Below are 16,531 nucleotides of genomic sequence, written 5' to 3' on the forward strand. Positions count from 1 at the left end.
TAAAGGGCTGGAGAGGAAGGAATCTGATCGGAGAGGAGAGTGGACCGTGGGAGAAAGGGAAGGAGGAGGGACACCAGGGGGAGGTGATGGGTTGGGAAAGGTAAAGGGCTGGAGAGGAAGGAATCTGATCGGAGAGGAGAGTGGACCGCGGGAGAAAGGGAAGGAGGAGGGACACCTGGGGGAGGTGATGGGTGGGAAGGGTAAAGGGCTGGAGAGGAAGGAATCTGATCGGAGAGGAGAGTGGACCGTGGGAGAAAGGGAAGGAGGAGGGACACCAGGGGGAGGTGATGGGTGGGAAAGGTAAAAGCTGGAGAGGAAGGAATCTGATCGGAGAGGAGAGTGGACCGTGGGAGAAAGGGAAGGAGGAGGGACACCAGGGGGAGGTGATGGGTGGAGGAGGAGAAGGGGTACGAGGCTCGAGTGAGGGGTGGAAGTTACTGGACGCTGGGAAACAACGACGTTGAGGCCACCACGTTGGAGGAGGCTACCCAGATGGAGTTGGTAGGGGAGGCCATGGACTGGAGTAGGTTTCTGAAACGCAGTCACCCGATGTAAGGCCAGAAGGCTCCCAATATTGACACAGCAAGATCCAACAAACCGGTTTCTTGTACCAGTGAAGTCTTCGGTCAGGACTATTCCTCCACTGAGATACAGTATCACCCCCCCACACCCCTCCCCTTCAGAACCGGTCGCGGACACAAACCGGGTAAAGTGAATAAGAAATAAACAGGAGACTCTGGAAATCATCACCAAAAAAACACATACTGGAGGAACTCAGCAGGTCGGGCAGCGTCTGTGTTGAAGTGCTTCTGGCCGAGACCCTTCACCAAGACCGGAGTGAGAGAAGTCGGGGGGTGTGCAGGGAATGAATGAATATCTTTTTCTTTGCTTTAAGCGCGCCTATTTAAATCCCCCTCTCCGCCGCTACCCCCGGTCCCAGGACCGAGATCCCACCCCGTTCCGTTCAATTAGCATCTCATTAGCATGTCATTATCATCTGATTAGGCGGTGATTAGCATGCGGAGGTGGGGCAACGGCGGCGCGAGTGCGCTGCCTTTCCGCGGATGGGCAGGTGGGGGAATAGTCAACATGGCGATGTTCGGCTGCGCTCTGTCTAACGCTGGTCCCTATCATCTCCTCGCCCTGGCCGTCTGGGCACTCTTCATCGCCAAAGGTAAGAGGGGGTTCTTTCTATCTTCTCCCCTTTGCAAGACCCTTCCTAACGACCCCCTCCCTCCCTCCTGCGCCATATCGGCAAAGGTGCAAAGGAGAGCGGCGGGGGGGTGGGGGTGGATATGAGAAAGCGTAGAGTCTCCGCTGCAGACGGAGAGGCTGTGGACTGAGATGCTTTCGAGAGACGGAGCTGGCGCTCGGGAAATCCCAGGAAAGTTCGCCGCTCTCTGCACCGGGGAAGGCGAACGGCATATCCTCGGGGTGTTTTTTTTCCCCCCTCTTAACCCGCTCCAGCTGCGGACGATCTGTCGGGAATTTCTGCAGGACTCTGTTGTGTGTGTGCGTGTGTTTGTGGTGGTGGTGGTGGAGGGGGGGGTGGAATCTGATTTCACCCCTCTCCACCCCCACGGGTGGACCGCAGGTCGGGGGGCTTGTTTAGACGGAAAAGGGGGCTGCTCGCCGCGGAACGGGGTCTCCGGCAGCGCGGCGACTGTAGCACTGACCGAAAAGTTGCGAGTGCGGTTTTGTGTGTGTGTGTGTGTGTGTGTGTGTGTGTGCTTGCGTGTTTTAATGAGAGTCCAGCCAACCCCCCCCCCCGCTACCCCCCGCCCGTATTCTGCCCGGTGGGGAGAATGGACGGCCGGTGGCTGGCCGTCCGCTTTCCCAACCCCCTCGAGGGCAGGGAGCGGAGGGTTTCTGGCAGACGATGCCGTGTGGAGTGAGCTGAGGGCGGCGAGTGAGATCGCTCGCAAACACACACACACACACTCTCTCTCTCCACAGACTGTGTGTCATTCGCGCTCTCCGCTCCAATCTGTTGCTGGGCGCTCGCTTGTGTCTCACCCCCTCCCCCTCCCGCGCCGGGTACAACAAGTGTGGGGAGGCATGGTTGTGTCCCCGCCCCGAGGGAGGGGGAGCTGCCGCCCACCCTCACCCCGGGGTGGGGGAGGGAGGGAACGGTGTCCTCTCGCACCCCCCCCCTCTCACTCACACCTTTTGTGTGCAGGGGTTACTGTGGTTTAACTCTTTGTGTGGCTCGGGGACGGAGCGGCGGCTGCAGTCCGCCGCGTTTCGTAAAACAAAATTAACCGCTGCCGCCCCGCGGCGTCGGGTCGGCACTGCGGGGAGCTTTCGCTCTCTCAAACTTTGCATCGCCTCCTTCCCCCCCCGCCCCCCCACCACCATCCCCTCCAGGTGAAAATCCCGACTCGGCCTCTATAGAGAGAGAGAGAGGAATGAAAATTCCCTCTCCCGCCCCCCCCCCAAAGGGGAGTGTAGTACCCCCGCTCTTAGTGAGACCGGATCTCCCTCTGTGGTGTCGGTCAGCGGGGAGCTCCGGTGGGCCGAGTCCCGGCGCGGTCCGCGGTTTGCTACCCCTCCCACTCCCCGCTCTCTCTCTCTCTCTCTCTCTCTCTCTCTCTCTCTCTCTCTATATATATATATATATATATATATATATTATAATACACACAAACACACGGTACTCCTGCCTCTCACACTCTCCGCCTGTGTTTTGTGCAAGTTTTAGCGGACGGGGGTTTTGCGACCGACCGCTGCGCGGGTCTCTGCTGGCGGGTTCCCGCGCCCCCCAGAGGCTGACCATCCGCCGCCCGTTTCTGCACCGAGCGGGTCTGCTGGTCGGAGTAGCCCGTCTCTTCACCAATTCCACCCCCCCTTCCCCCCCCCCTCCGCTGTCAGAGACAAGAGCACCATTGAAAATCATCTACCAGTGTCGAACACAGGGGGGCCGGGAGCGGGTGACCGGGAACAGTAAGTTTTTATTTGCCTCGGTGAACGCTGTTGGCCATCAGCGCTCTCGAACCGAGCGCACTGTTCCCGGTGTCTTCAACCCTCTCGCAACCCTCGCCCGGTGCACTTCGCGTTTACCCCCGGGGTGACGCATTTCAGTATCAGTACGTTCAACAACTTCCCCGGCACGGTCAGGATCACACCGTCCGCCGCCGCCGCCTTCCCTTTAAAATGTCCCACCCCGCCCTCGAAGCCCCCGACCCCTCCTCTCTCTCCTCTCTCCCGCGCGGGTCTGGCTCCCGGGTCGTGTGGGCTCTGCTCGTCGGGTATCTGTACCGCGCGTTATCGGCACCCCCCTCCCCACATTCACACACACACACACACATACACACACTCACACACCCATACACACACACACACACTCACACACACATTCACATACACACACATTCACGCACGCACACACTCACACACATACATTCACTCACACACACGCGCACACACACACACACACACACACACATTCACATACACACACACATACATTCACACACGCGCGCACGCGCGCACACACTCATAAATTCACGCGCGCGCGCACACACACACACACATTCACACACACACACACACACACACACACACACACACACACACACACACAGTATAGCGGGCTGGTTTCAACCCAGTGTTCTTTCTGGAGAAATTGAATCGGACATGCGGTCGGGTCCTTCAGTTCAGGGGACCGAGAGAGTGGAGAAATTGGGGCAATAAAATACAGATATATATGTATTAAACGCCAGTGATCTGCGCGTTGCAGAGGCTTCTCGCTGCTAACGCACACACATGGTCAGCTGGGTGTGAAGTTCATGGCTGTTGAATACAGAAGCTGCCGTGCAAGTCTTCAGTCTTGTTATCATCTTGGAGATCTGTGCAGCTCCAACTTTCCGTGTGGGGGGGTGGGTGGGGGTGCTGTGGTGTGGTGTCGGTTTCTGACTGCAGCGATGGAGATCTCGGGCTCGTTACCTCTCTCGATGCGTTGCCTCGCGTCCTCTGTTAATCAGTCTTCCCGGCCCTCTGTACGATTATTCCCCCCCCCCCCACGGGGAAGGGCGGGTGTGTGTTTCGGGAAGGGAGGGGGGGGTTCCTGGTCGTAACAAAAATCCCCCCCCTCCAGTAAAAAAAAGCACAGACGCTGGAAATCCAGAGCAACACACACATACACAGAAAGTCGGCATCTATGGGGATGAATAAACAGTCCACGTCGTTTCACCCAGAACCTTTCTTTTTTTTTGTATTTTATATTTTATTGAAGTTTATCATCAAACAAAACTTTCCATAAGATGTTTTTTTTCAGATACTGTACACATATATATAGAAACCCAAACCCAATTCACTCATTCCCTTCCAATCCTGAAGGCCGAAACATCGACTGTTGATTCCCCTCCATAGACGCTGCCTGACCTGCTGATTTCTTCCAGCATTTTGTGTGTGTGTGTTGCTGTGGATTTTCCGGGCTTTGCTCGTTCCAGTGCCGGTTTCAGGTGCTCATTTGATCCACCCCTCGCTTAGAAGTTATGCCTTTGCAGTTCCGTGCCGGAGTCGCAAGTGGGCCGGCTGGGAAACCGATCTGCTGGTCGGTGGGATCTGGAGTCTTGAACATCTTAAGCGTAAGCGAGTCAGTTGTACTCCGCACTCAGCACCGTGTCGCCGTGGGCGCCGACGCTCCCCGGAATGTAAGGTCGGCCTTGCAGTGGGCATGCCAAAGCCAGACGGATCACTTCGAAATAATGTTTTTTTTTGAAATGCTGTGTACGCTGGTGACTGTGTCTTTACTTTCTCCGTAAGACAGCCAGTGTTCCATGAGGCTCCGGCCAGATGAAACAGTGATAGTGTGGGGATTCAAAAAAAAATGGCCTACTTTCCACCTGAATTCTGCAATTTCTTTATAGAACCCCGCCCCCCGTAAAAATGTTCATCCTCCATTGTGTCACTAATCACTTTCAGACTCAAACAGAGGCAATAGATTGGGGGGAGGGGCTATCTTGTCTACTGACGCCAGGCACACAAAATGTCGGAGGAGATCGGCAGGTCAGGCAGAGTCTATGAGGTGTCCCTTTGACTATTCACTACGCCGCTGTGTCTTGCACCCTGCAACACACATCAAAGTTGCTGGTGAACGCAGCAGGCCAGGCAGCATCTCTAGGAAGTGGTGCAGTCGACGTTGTTGGGCCGAGACCCTTCGTCAGGACCCTGTGATGCTTTGAAACCTCCCGAGTCACAGATTGAAAGGAAGTTGCGGGGGGGAGGGGGGAGAACAACCAGCGAGAAGGTGATAGGTGAAGCCAGGTTGGTCGGGAGGAGGATAAAGTTGGAAGCTGACAGGTGATAGGCGGAAGGGAAAAGGGCCGGAGAGGAAGGAATCTGATGGGAGAGGAGAGTGGACCGTGGGAGAGAGGGAAGGAGGAGGGACACCTGGGGGAGGTGATGGGTGGGAAAGGTAAAGGGCTGGAGAGGAAGGAATCTGATCGGAGAGGAGAGTGGACCGTGGGAGAAAGGGAACGAGGAGGGACACCAGGGGGAGGTGATAGGTGGGAAAGGTAAAGGGCTGGAGAGGAAGGAATCTGATCGGAGAGGAGAGTGGACCGTGGGAGAAAGGGAAGGAGGAGGGACACCAGGGGGAGGTGATGGGTGGGAAAGGTAAAGGGCTGGAGAGGAAGGAATCTGATCGGAGAGGAGAGTGGACCGTGGGAGAAAGGGAACGAGGAGGGACACCAGGGGGAGGTGATAGGTGGGAAAGGTAAAGGGCTGGAGAGGAAGGAATCTGATCGGAGAGGAGAGTGGACCGTGGGAGAAAGGGAAGGAGGAGGGACACCAGGGGGAGGTGATGGGTGGGAAAGGTAAAGGGCTGGAGAGGAAGGAATCTGATGGGAGAGGAGAGTGGACCGTGGGAGAAAGGGAAGGAGGAGGGACACCTGGGGGAGGTGATGGGTGGGAAAGGTAAAGGGCTGGAGAGGACGGAATCTGATGGGAGAGGAGAGTGGACCGTGGGAGAAAGGGAAGGAGGAGGGACACCAGGGGGAGGTGATGGGTGGGAAAGGTAAAGGGCTGGAGAGGAAGGAATCTGATCGGAGAGGAGAGTGGACCGTGGGAGAAAGGGAAGGAGGAGGGACACCAGGGGGAGGTGATGGACAGATGAAGAGAAGGGGTAAGAGGCCGGAGAAGGGAAGGGGGTTGGGGAAATGAAAAATAAGATCGTCGGCATCGCTAGCAAGGATACTCTGATGATACTAGAACCATTTCAAGGCGCTTTACCGCACAAAGCTACATTACGCTAACTGAAGCTTGCTTTTCTACACACGAATGGTTCTACAGATGCTGGAAATCCAGAGCAACAGACACACACACCCCTATGGAAATGAATAAACATACTTTTAGTCTCTCCGCCGGAAACGTCGACTGTTATTCCTCTCCATAGACACTGCCTGACCTGCTGAGTTCCCCCAGCAATTTGTGTGTGTGTGTGTGTGTGTGTTGCCCTGGATTTCCAGCATCTTCTGTGTTTTTGTGAGAGGCTGCCATTTTTTTCTGGGCCACGCCTCCTCCCCCTTGTAATTGTGGAATTAATTGATTAGATTTGTGGTCATTAAAGTCGGCTGTTCGGCCCAGAGTTGCCCGGCGAGTGTTATGTTTCGCAGTGTTGGTTCTGGGGTGTGTGTGTGGGTAAATTCCAAAAGGACCTGAGTATCCAGCGGAGGGGGGGGGGTGCGGGGGGAGAGTGCATCGAACCTGAGGTGTTTTTTTGGGCGGGAGCCAAACATTGTTCAACCTCCTGAATTGCAGAGGCGTTCTGTGTGGATTTTGTGTGTGTGTGTTTGCGCGCAGAAGTTAGCAACTCCGCCGATACCCTCGTCTAGATTCTCACTAGTTCAGTTTACAATGTGGCGATAGAGTATCGGATAACGGTGGAGGGGGGGGGGTGGATGCAGCGGAGATTTAGAGCTATCGGGTGGTGGGAAGGGAGGGGGACGGCCTGGTCTGGTAGAAATTGTACTTTCAGAAGTGGTAAGGCGGGGGGAAGGGGAGGAGGAAGAGGTGGAAGGGCTGTTGTTTGCCCCCTCCCCCCAATGGCTGGCCGTACAGTGAAATCTTCGCCCCGGCTGCGGTGAGCTGTGCGGGGTTTGAACGCTGTCGCTGGTAACCTTGTGTCAGCCGTTCAGTGACGTGATTCACTCTCTGCAATCCATCTCCAGCCAGCCTGTTCCTCGGTTGCGGAGACTCGGTGTCCCCCGCTTCATCTTCTGTCTCTGTGTGTTTAAAAAGAAGAGAAACCCATTTACATTATTAAATCCGAAATGTGAAGGATCCGGGGGGAGATGTTCCTCTGATGTGGTTTGACATACCAGGGGCGGGGGGTGGGGGGTGGTTTCTGTGCGTGTTTTTTTTACTGAATACCAGCTAGCCGTGGGGTTTTCACCCGCTCGCTACTGAACGTTCGCCGGCTCCCACCGCCAACACGGCTGTTTGTGAATGTTTTTGTGCATTGGGAAAAGTGTGTGTGTGTGTGTGTGTGATCGGATCACATCGTCCTCAGAAAACCGTGCCGGGGGTGGGGAAGGAAGCTGATTTATCCACCCAGAGAGCTTCAGGAGCCGTGGATGTTCCTGAAAGCTTTCTCTCCGCGGTTTACAAGTTGCATCGCTTTTCCGCAGGGGGGTGGGGGGGGGAGTGTCAAACTCTTCTCTGTTTATCCTTTTAGCTAATTTTTCAAACACCGCGTCTTCGGCAGCCCGTGCTAACGTTTAAAACGCTGATGTTATATAGAGGTCTTTTTTTAAAAGAGGCAAGGGGAGTATCTGTTTCCCCCAGGGTTGGGATGTCCTGATGCCGGAGGTAAGGGAGAGGGGTGGAGATCTGAGGGGTAAGTTTTTCACCCCTCCCTCCCACAGAGAGTGATAAGCGGAGCTAGGAACGGCGGTAGAGACGGATCCATTAGGGATTTGTTTTCCTTTTTAAAAAAAAGATGTTTGGGGAAGAGCGAATGCGAGGTAAACAGAGGGGGTCTTGATAGTTAATTTCAAACAAGCATGGTGTGGGGGGGGGGAAGAAATCTGCTGGAAACCACGCACGCCAACCGGGGGGACCCAGCCAGGTCAGTCAGGCTGGACGGGTAGGAGCAACAGCAGTTGACGTTAGGGGCCCGAGGGCCTCTCTCCGCATCGGCGATTGCTAATTGAACCGGTCTTTGCAAGGCGGTCCGGACCCGCCGCCGGCGCTGTCCATGAATCAGACACCCACCCTTCCCGCCCCGCTGGGCGACTTGAATCAAAATTGAGTTGCCTCAGTTAAGTGGCCGAAGCCACAGTTTAAGAGGGAGATGTGTGTGTGTGTGTGTTGGGGGGTGGGGGAGGTTAGATTGGCTACCCGGCTCGGTCACCTCACATCAGCCGAGGGGTGTTATTGATGGTTTAAGTGGTGTAAAAAGCTTTTCATCGAGGCAGAGACCAGATGTGACCAGAAGCCGACGTTGGCACACTGGTTCCCATCCAACAGGCCTCCCAGCCCGTCTCCTCAGCTGGGGTTCGCTGTGCAGAAGTCTTGGGGGACGTGTGTCCCCGGCTGGGGTGCCTGGAGAGATATCCGCGGTAATTATACCTACCGCCCCCGCAAGAACGGAACAAATTTCCTGGCGTGTGGGAGTGATGGGTGAACCCTGATTCTGATGTGGGTCTCCATTGTGGACTGAGAGTGGGAGAGGGGGGAGGCAGGGAGAGGGGAAGCACCAGAGGGACATTCTGTAATGATTAATAAACCAGTTGTTCCCAATCAAACGACCTTGCCTGGTGTCCCAGGGCTGGGTGCGTCTGGCCTCAAACACCACCCCCCACCACCACCCAGAGAAGCACCTCCTTGTCTGCCACCCGTCCCACATCCGCCCCCCCCCCAGCTCCACCCCCGCCTCCCGCCATTCCTAACATCCTTTGCTCCCACCAGGTTTACCAACTCGCTCTCCGCCCCAGGCTGCGCAAAGGTCTTAGCTACCCCAGCGCCCGAAGGCTACTGCACAGTACGGGCCCTTCGGCCCACAATGTCATGCCAGCCCTTTGATCTGCTCTGAGATCCACGTAGATCTTCACTCTTACATACCATCCCCCATTCCACCTCCCTCTCTATTTTCTCTCATCCATGAGCCTAGCGAAGTTTTCTCGACAGGCCAGGCCGAAAGCAAGCAACTTCTGCGTTCCGCTAAGGCCCCGGGCCACGACCTTGGTCGGAGTTAAATACCGTCACAGTGAAATAATAATTAGCTGATTCCACGGGGCTGCAGTCGCCGTTCCCACCCGGGGTTGCGATACTTGGCCAGCGTCTGAGTGCCGAACACCTTCCTGACGGCAGCAGCGAGGAGGGGGAGCCAGATTTCATCCGTGCGCCCGTGGAGAGTCCCCTAAGCGTCCCGAATCCACCCGCCACCCCCTGGCAAGGCGTCCCACACACTCACCACTCTCTGAGTACGGGTTGGGGTGGTGGGGAACAGCACTCCTCTCTGACACCAGGGTGCTCAAGAGCATTCCGTCAGTGAGGAGGGCCCGGTGTGTACACGTCTCTTTTTGAAGACTCCCATATACCCTGTGCAGCACGAATGCGGGGGACACACTGAGCGTCCTGACCCGGCGCCAGCGGTGCGGAGTTATAAGGTCATTTTGCCTTTGGAGGAAGGTAGCGGTGAGGACCTTTTATTGGAAACTGCCGTGTTCCCGCGCAACTCTTCACCCAACAAAGTTGGAAGTAAAGTTTTGCTGTGGGAGTAACTGCATGCCCGTCGCATCCCAGCCCTGAGATCCTTTAAAACCTCCGGGCATACTTAGCAAACGGGTTGAGCAGTGACTGTACGCAGGATCAATGGGAGCAGACTATGCAAAGGCAGATAGAAATAAATAATGACGACATGGGCTAACAAGATTTAGAGTCCGTCACTGAGTGTAGTTGCCCCCTTTTGTTCAAGAGCCTGATGGTAGTAACTGTTCCTGAACCTGGTGGTGTGGGTCCTGAGGCTCCTGTACCTCCTTCTTGATGGTTGAGGGGTAATAACTGTTCCTGAACCTGGTGGTGTGGGTCCTGAGGCTCCTGTACCTCCTTCCTGATGGTTGAGGGGTAATAACTGTTCCTGAACCTGGTGGTGTGGGTCCTGAGGCTCCCATACCTCCTTCCTGATGGTTGAGGGGTAATAACTGTCCCTGAACCTGGTGGTGTGGGTCCTGAGGCTCCCGTACCTCCTTCCTGATGGTTGAGGGGTAATAACTGTTCCTGAACCTGGTGGTGTGGGTCCTGAGGCTCCCGTACCTCCTTCCTGATAATTGAGGAGTAATAACTGTTCCTGAACCTGGTGATGTGGGTCCTGAGGCTCCCGTACCTCCTTCCTGATAATTGAGGAGTAATAACTGTTCCTGAACCTGGTGATGTGGGTCCTGAGGCTCCTGTACCTCCTTCCTGATAATTGAGGAGTAATAACTGTTCCTGAACCTGGTGATGTGGGTCCTGAGGCTCCTGTACCTCTTTCCTGGTGGTTGAGGGGTAATAACTGTCCCTGAACCTGGTGGTGTGGGTCCTGAGGCTCCTGTACCTCCTTCCTGGTGGTTGAGGGGTAATAACTGTTCCTGAACCTCATGGTGTGGGACCTGAGGCTCCTGTACCTCCGTCCTGATGGCAGCACTGAGAAGAGAGCATGTCCTGGGCGGTGGGGGTCTCTGATGATGGACACCACTTCCCTACGATGGCGTCTCATGCAGATGTGCTCCATGTTCCTCGAACCATCATATTAATTTTTTTTTAATCAAAGTGCATATATATGTCACCATATACAACCCTGAGATGCATTTTAATGCGGGCATACTCAACAAGTCTACGGAACAGTAACTGTAAACAGGATTGAATGGAAGATCAGCCAGAGTGAAGAAGACAAATATAAATAAATAGCAATAAGTAACGAGAACGTGAGATAACGAGATAAAGAGTCCTTAAAAGTGAGATCATCGGGTGTGGGGACACCAGAGATAAAATGAATGTAGTTAAATCGCAGACGAGAGGGGATCTGCAGCTGCTGAAGATCCGAGCGACACGCCCAAGACGTTGGGATGTGGTTATCCCCCTTTTTTGTCCCAGAGGGAGGAAACCGGAGGAAAACCCTGGCGGTCATGGGGAGGAATGTGCAAACCTTCTTGCAGAGGGCTTAACTCTGAACTCCGACAACGGGCCACGAAATTGCACTGCGGTGTTTTGTTCCAACTTGTTCGACTGAGAGTGTAGTGCCTCTGCCCCACCTCCTCCCCCAGTGATATTTATCCCCCGGATCTACCGTCGTATTTAATTAGGCAGTGTCGCTACCCGTTCTCCTTCTCGGGAACGCGAGCCAGCGACTGGCCGTTCACCGGGTCGTGGAACATCTGGCGATCCGCTCTGGTGGCGCGTCATTTAAGACGCAACATTAAAATCAGCTGGGGTTTGATAATATTCCAGCAAATTTCCACCCCCCCCCTTAAAATCGGTGGTTGCACGAATACACTGTGACTAATACGATTTTAAGTAATGAAGTCATTTATTGCTTTTCATTTATTATCCTGCCCCTCTAGTGGATATTATTTTTTAAATCATTAATTTCGCGCAGCGCTTCCACACTTTATTTTCCGCTTCGAGGCCCTCGTGCTGTCCGGACGCTCCGGAATAATTCCCGGGGGAATTAATCTGCCGGGTCGAGATGCTGCATCTTCCTCACCCCTGTTTCTTCTTGGGGGCAATGAAGCAAATCCAAAATAACAGCAATTTCATTTTTATAAAGAAATTATGCACCAGCAACAGCTCTCACCAGACTGCAGAGTGCTGGTGTTATGTGGGCAGTGTTAAAGCGCGTCGTTAGGGATGTGCCTCCTTCTTAGTGCGAACGATAATAACTGGGGGTAATAACTGTTCCTGAACCTGGTGGTGTGGGTCCTGAGGCTCCTGTACCTCCTTCCTGATGGTTGAGGGGTAATAACTGTTCCTGAACCTGGTGGTGTGGGTCCTGAGGCTCCTGTACCTCCTTCCTGATGGTTGAGGGGTAATAACTGTTCCTGAACCTGGTGGTGTGGGTCCTGAGGCTCCTGTACCTCCTTCCTGATGGTTGAGGGGTAATAACTGTTCCTGAACCTGGTGGTGTGGGTCCTGAGGCTCCTGTACCTCCTTCCTGATGGTTGAGGGGGTAATAACTGTTCCTGAACCTGGTGGCGTGGGTCCTGAGGCTCCTGTACCTCCTTCCTGATGGTTGAGGGGTAATAACTGTTCCTGAACCTGGTGGTGTGGGTCCTGAGGCTCCTGTACCTCCTTCCTGATGGTTGAGGGGGTAATAACTGTCCCTGAACCTGGTGGTGTGGGTCCTGAGGCTCCTGTACCTCTTTCCTGATGGTTGAGGGGTAATAACTGTCCCTGAACCTGGTGGTGTGGGTCCTGAGGCTCCTGTACCTCCTTCCTGATGGTTGAGGGGTAATAACTGTCCCTGAACCTGGTGGTGTGGGTCCTGAGGCTCCTGTATCTTCTTCCTGATGGTTGAGGGTTAATAACTGTTCCTGAACCTGATGGTGTGGGTCCTGAGGCTCCTGTACCTACTTCCTGATGGTTGAGGGGTAATAACTGTTCCTGAACCTGGTGGTGTGGGTTCTGAGGCTCCTGTACCTCCTTCCTGATGGTTGAGGGGTAATAACTGTTCCTGAACCTGATGGTGTGGGTCCTGAGGCTCCTGTACATCCTTCCTGATGGTTGAGGGGGTAATAACTGTCCCTGAACCTGGTGGTGTGGGTCCTGAGGCTCCTGTACCTCCTTCCTGATGGTTGAGTGGTAATAACTGTCCCTGAACCTGGTGGTGTGGGTCCTGAGGCTCCTGTACCTCCTTCCTGATGGTTGAGGGGTAATAACTGTCCCTGAACCTGGTGGTGTGGGTCCTGAGGCTCCTGTACCTCCTTCCTGATGGTTGAGGGGGTAATAACTGTTCCTGAACCTGGTGGTGTGGGTCCTGAGGCTCCCGTACCTCCTTCCTGATGGTTGAGGGGGTAATAACTGTCCCTGAACCTGGTGGTGTGGGTCCTGAGGCTTCTGTACCTCTTTCCTGATGGTTGAGGGGTAATAACGGTTCCTGAACCTGGTGGTGTGGGTCCTGAGGCTCCTGTACCTCCTTCCTGATGGTTGAGGGGTAATAACTGTCCCTGAACCTGGTGGTGTGGGTCCTGAGGCTCCTGTATCTTCTTCCTGATGGTTGAGGGTTAATAACTGTTCCTGAACCTGATGATGTGGGTCCTGAGGCTCCTGTACCGACTTCCTGATGGTTGAAGGGTAATAACTGTTCCTGAACCTGGTGGTGTGGGTTCTGAGGCTCCTGTACCTCCTTCCTGATGGTTGAGTGGTAATAACTGTTCCTGAACCTGGTGGTGTGGGTCCTGAGGCTCCTGTACCTCCTTCCTGATGGTTGAGGGGTAATAACTGTTCCTGAACCTGATGGTGTGGGTCCTGAGGCTCCTGTACATCCTTCCTGATGGTTGAGGGGGTAATAACTGTCCCTGAACCTGGTGGTGTGGGTCCTGAGGCTCCTGTACCTCCTTCCTGATGGTTGAGGGGTAATAACTGTTCCTGAACCTGGTGGTGTGGGTCCTGAGGCTCCTGTACCTCCTTCCTGATGGTTGAGGGGTAATAACTGTTCCTGAACCTGGTGGTGTGGGTCCTGAGGCTCCTGTACCTCCTTCCTGATGGTTGAGGGGTAATAACTGTCCCTGAACCTGGTGTTGTGGGTCCTGAGGCTCCTGTATCTTCTTCCTGATGGTTGAGGGGTAATAACTGTTCCTGAACCTGGTGGTGTGGGTCCTGAGGCTCCTGTACCTCCTTCCTGATGGTTGAGTGGTAATAACTGTTCCTGAACCTGATGGTGTGGGTCCTGAGGCTCCTGTACCTCCTTCCTGATGGTTGAGGGGTAATAACTGTCCCTGAACCTGGTGGTGTGGGTCCTGAGGCTCCTGTACCTCCTTTCTGATGGCAGCAGAGGGAAGAGAGCATGGTGGGTGAAGGGGTGGTCTTCAATGAGGACACTGCTTTCTTGGGGCAGCCCTCCATGTCAATGGATTCTGTGGTGTGGGGGTTGGGGTTACTTTGCCTACGATGGGCTGTGGGCTGCCTCCACCACCCTCCATCGCCTTCTCCATTGCTGGGTGTCCACACCCGGGCCCCGATGCAGCCCGTCAGGATGCTCTCCTCCGTGCGCCGATCGGAGTCTGTCAGGGGCTTTAACGGCGTTCGTTTCACTGTGCGTTTTGATGGAAGCGCGAGAGATCGATCTAAATCTGAGTGCTGAATATCCTCAACGGTGTTGTCTTTCTGGAGAAGCCGACCGGTCTTGTGATATTTTTTAAGACAGCATGTAACAGGCCTCTTCCGGCCTAACGTGTCGTGCATCGCCTAGCAACCCACCGATATATATTTTTTTAAAACCCTCGCCTAATCACAGGACAATTTTACGAAGGACAATATCCTACCAAACCGCTACGCCTTTGGACTGTGGGCGGAAACCAGAGCCCCTGGAGGAAACCCATGCCACTCGCGCGCGCGCGTGCACACGGAGAGAACATGCAAACTTACCCACAGAGGATGCTGGGATTGAACAGCCAAACTCCGAAGCCCCGAGGAGCACAAGCACCGCGCCCTAGCCGCTGGGACAGATTCTCTCTGGACTGGGAAGCCTGCTCCTCAAATTAATTCCGCACCCCACCCCCACCACACCTCTTCACTCTCCCCTTCCTCTCTGGTCCTGTGCTGAGGGGTGACGCCGTCTGTTCACTACTTTTTCCGCAGATGCTGCCTGGCCTGCCGGGCTCTTCCACTATCTTGTGTGCTTTGCTCTGGTTCAATCCCACCGGTGCCTGCCCTGAGATTTGTCGTTACACGGGGAAACTCGGCAGGCCAGGCTCTATATGGGTGAAGGGCAGGCGGCGTTTTGGGCCGAGACCCTTCATCAGGACCGGGGAGGAAGAAAAGATGAGGAGTCAAGAGTGAGGAAGTTGGGGAAGGCGTGCAGGAAAGGAACTGTCTGCAGAGCCATGGCTGACGTTTCACTTGACACTCTTGACTTTTGCCTTTTGGTTTGAGTTCAACGTTGGAAGGGATCCGCCGACGGTTTGAACCCCGCCTTCCCGCGCGCGGGCTTTTATTTTCTCCGATAGCTATTTGTATGTTGTGCGGTACCTGCAAAACAATACGAATGGGCCTGTAATGTGCTGTAGGTTTCTCCGTGATGTGTCCTACTGCTGAAATGGCAAAGTGCCCCCCGAGGCACCGCAAGGTGCGACAAGGGACGGCAACTATTGAGCGGGTCGGCCAGCCTCTGTGGGGGGAGGAGCAGTTGCCGGCAGAGATGCCGATAGGAACAGGTGGATCGTCGCTGGCTCTGTGATGTGAAATTTGATTTCTGTTCTCTCTCTCTGAATTTGCAGTTCAGTGCAAATCCCGTCATCGTCATGGCTTGTCACACCGGGCAGCCGGCCACTCCAGCGTCGTTCGGTTGGTGCTGAGCAGCTGGGCGTCGGCTGAACCAGGTGAGAGTGGGCAGTGGCGCAGAACGTGCTCGACGTCCTGCGCCCCTTTCGCCGCACTCACAGGATTCACTGGTCTTTAAACCCCACTTTGCGTGGCCAAATGCGCGTTCGTCTAGCGATCTGAAGGTCGTGAGCTCGAGCCCCGGCCGAGGGAACGTGTTGTGTCCTTGAGCAAGGCACTTAACCACACATTGCTCTGCGACGACACCGGTGCCAAGCTGTATGGGTCCTAGTGCCCTTCCCTTGGACAACATCGGTGGCTTGGAGAGGGGAGACTTGCAGCATGGGCAACTACCGGTCTTCCACACGACCTTGCCCAGGAAACCTTCCAAGGCGCAAATCCATGGTCTCATGAGACTAACGGATACCTGTGGAAGCCCCAGTTCACCATATTGTCTCCCGTCCTACAAACTCTCGCTCTCGCTCAACAAATACCAAATTACTATCAATTATATATATTTTTTTTAAAAGTGAAGAAATCAAATTGCTGAGGTCAGACGTCAGGTGGAGGGGTATAGGCTGTTTCTCAAATGCTGAGTGAGGGTCTTAAAGCATCTGGGAGAAGCCTGTGTACGTGCGTGAGCTGGCTCCCCCTCCCACCTGCCCACTGTTGCTGTTCTGCTGGAAATCTATTTCCAGAACGCGTAGAAGCCCAGAAATGGTGCTCCCTTCAGAATTGAAGCACTCCGATTCAGCAGTTTGCTGCACTTTGCTGGTGGTGAATGTCAAAATACTGTGGTAGCTTCACCTTGGCTTTAGAGGGGAGAAGCTGAAGGGTTCACTCTTACCCTTTTTCCAGTGAGTATTTGATTTAATGCTTTCTGTCCATCGTTGATTACTGTTAACATCAGCAACAAGGTATGTATAGCTGTCAGCTGACTTGCAGTGCAGACATTCTAGTTTTGACATTTAATTTGGTTAATGCCAGCTTTCATCTCTCTCCTCCAGGATTTGATCCCATTTAACTGTGAATAACTGTACCTGGCTTCTACGTGACAAGACGTTTTTCC

At 54.4% G+C, this 16,531-nt stretch overlaps 1 protein-coding gene across 1 annotated transcript in view; it reads left to right on the forward strand.

The window, feature by feature from the left end:
* Positions 1-1,041: 1,041 nt before the first annotated feature.
* cadm1a (cell adhesion molecule 1a) overlaps positions 1,042-16,531 on the forward strand; it is a 519,760-nt gene continuing 504,270 nt past the window's right edge. Inside the window, 1 exon segment of the mRNA XM_072238556.1 lies at positions 1,042-1,174. Within this exon segment, the coding sequence (XP_072094657.1) occupies positions 1,090-1,174 (85 nt within the window). The 5' untranslated portion in view covers positions 1,042-1,089.

The sequence above is a fragment of the Mobula birostris genome, chromosome 20 (assembly GCF_030028105.1).
Source record: "Mobula birostris isolate sMobBir1 chromosome 20, sMobBir1.hap1, whole genome shotgun sequence".
NCBI lineage: Eukaryota > Metazoa > Chordata > Chondrichthyes > Myliobatiformes > Myliobatidae > Mobula > Mobula birostris.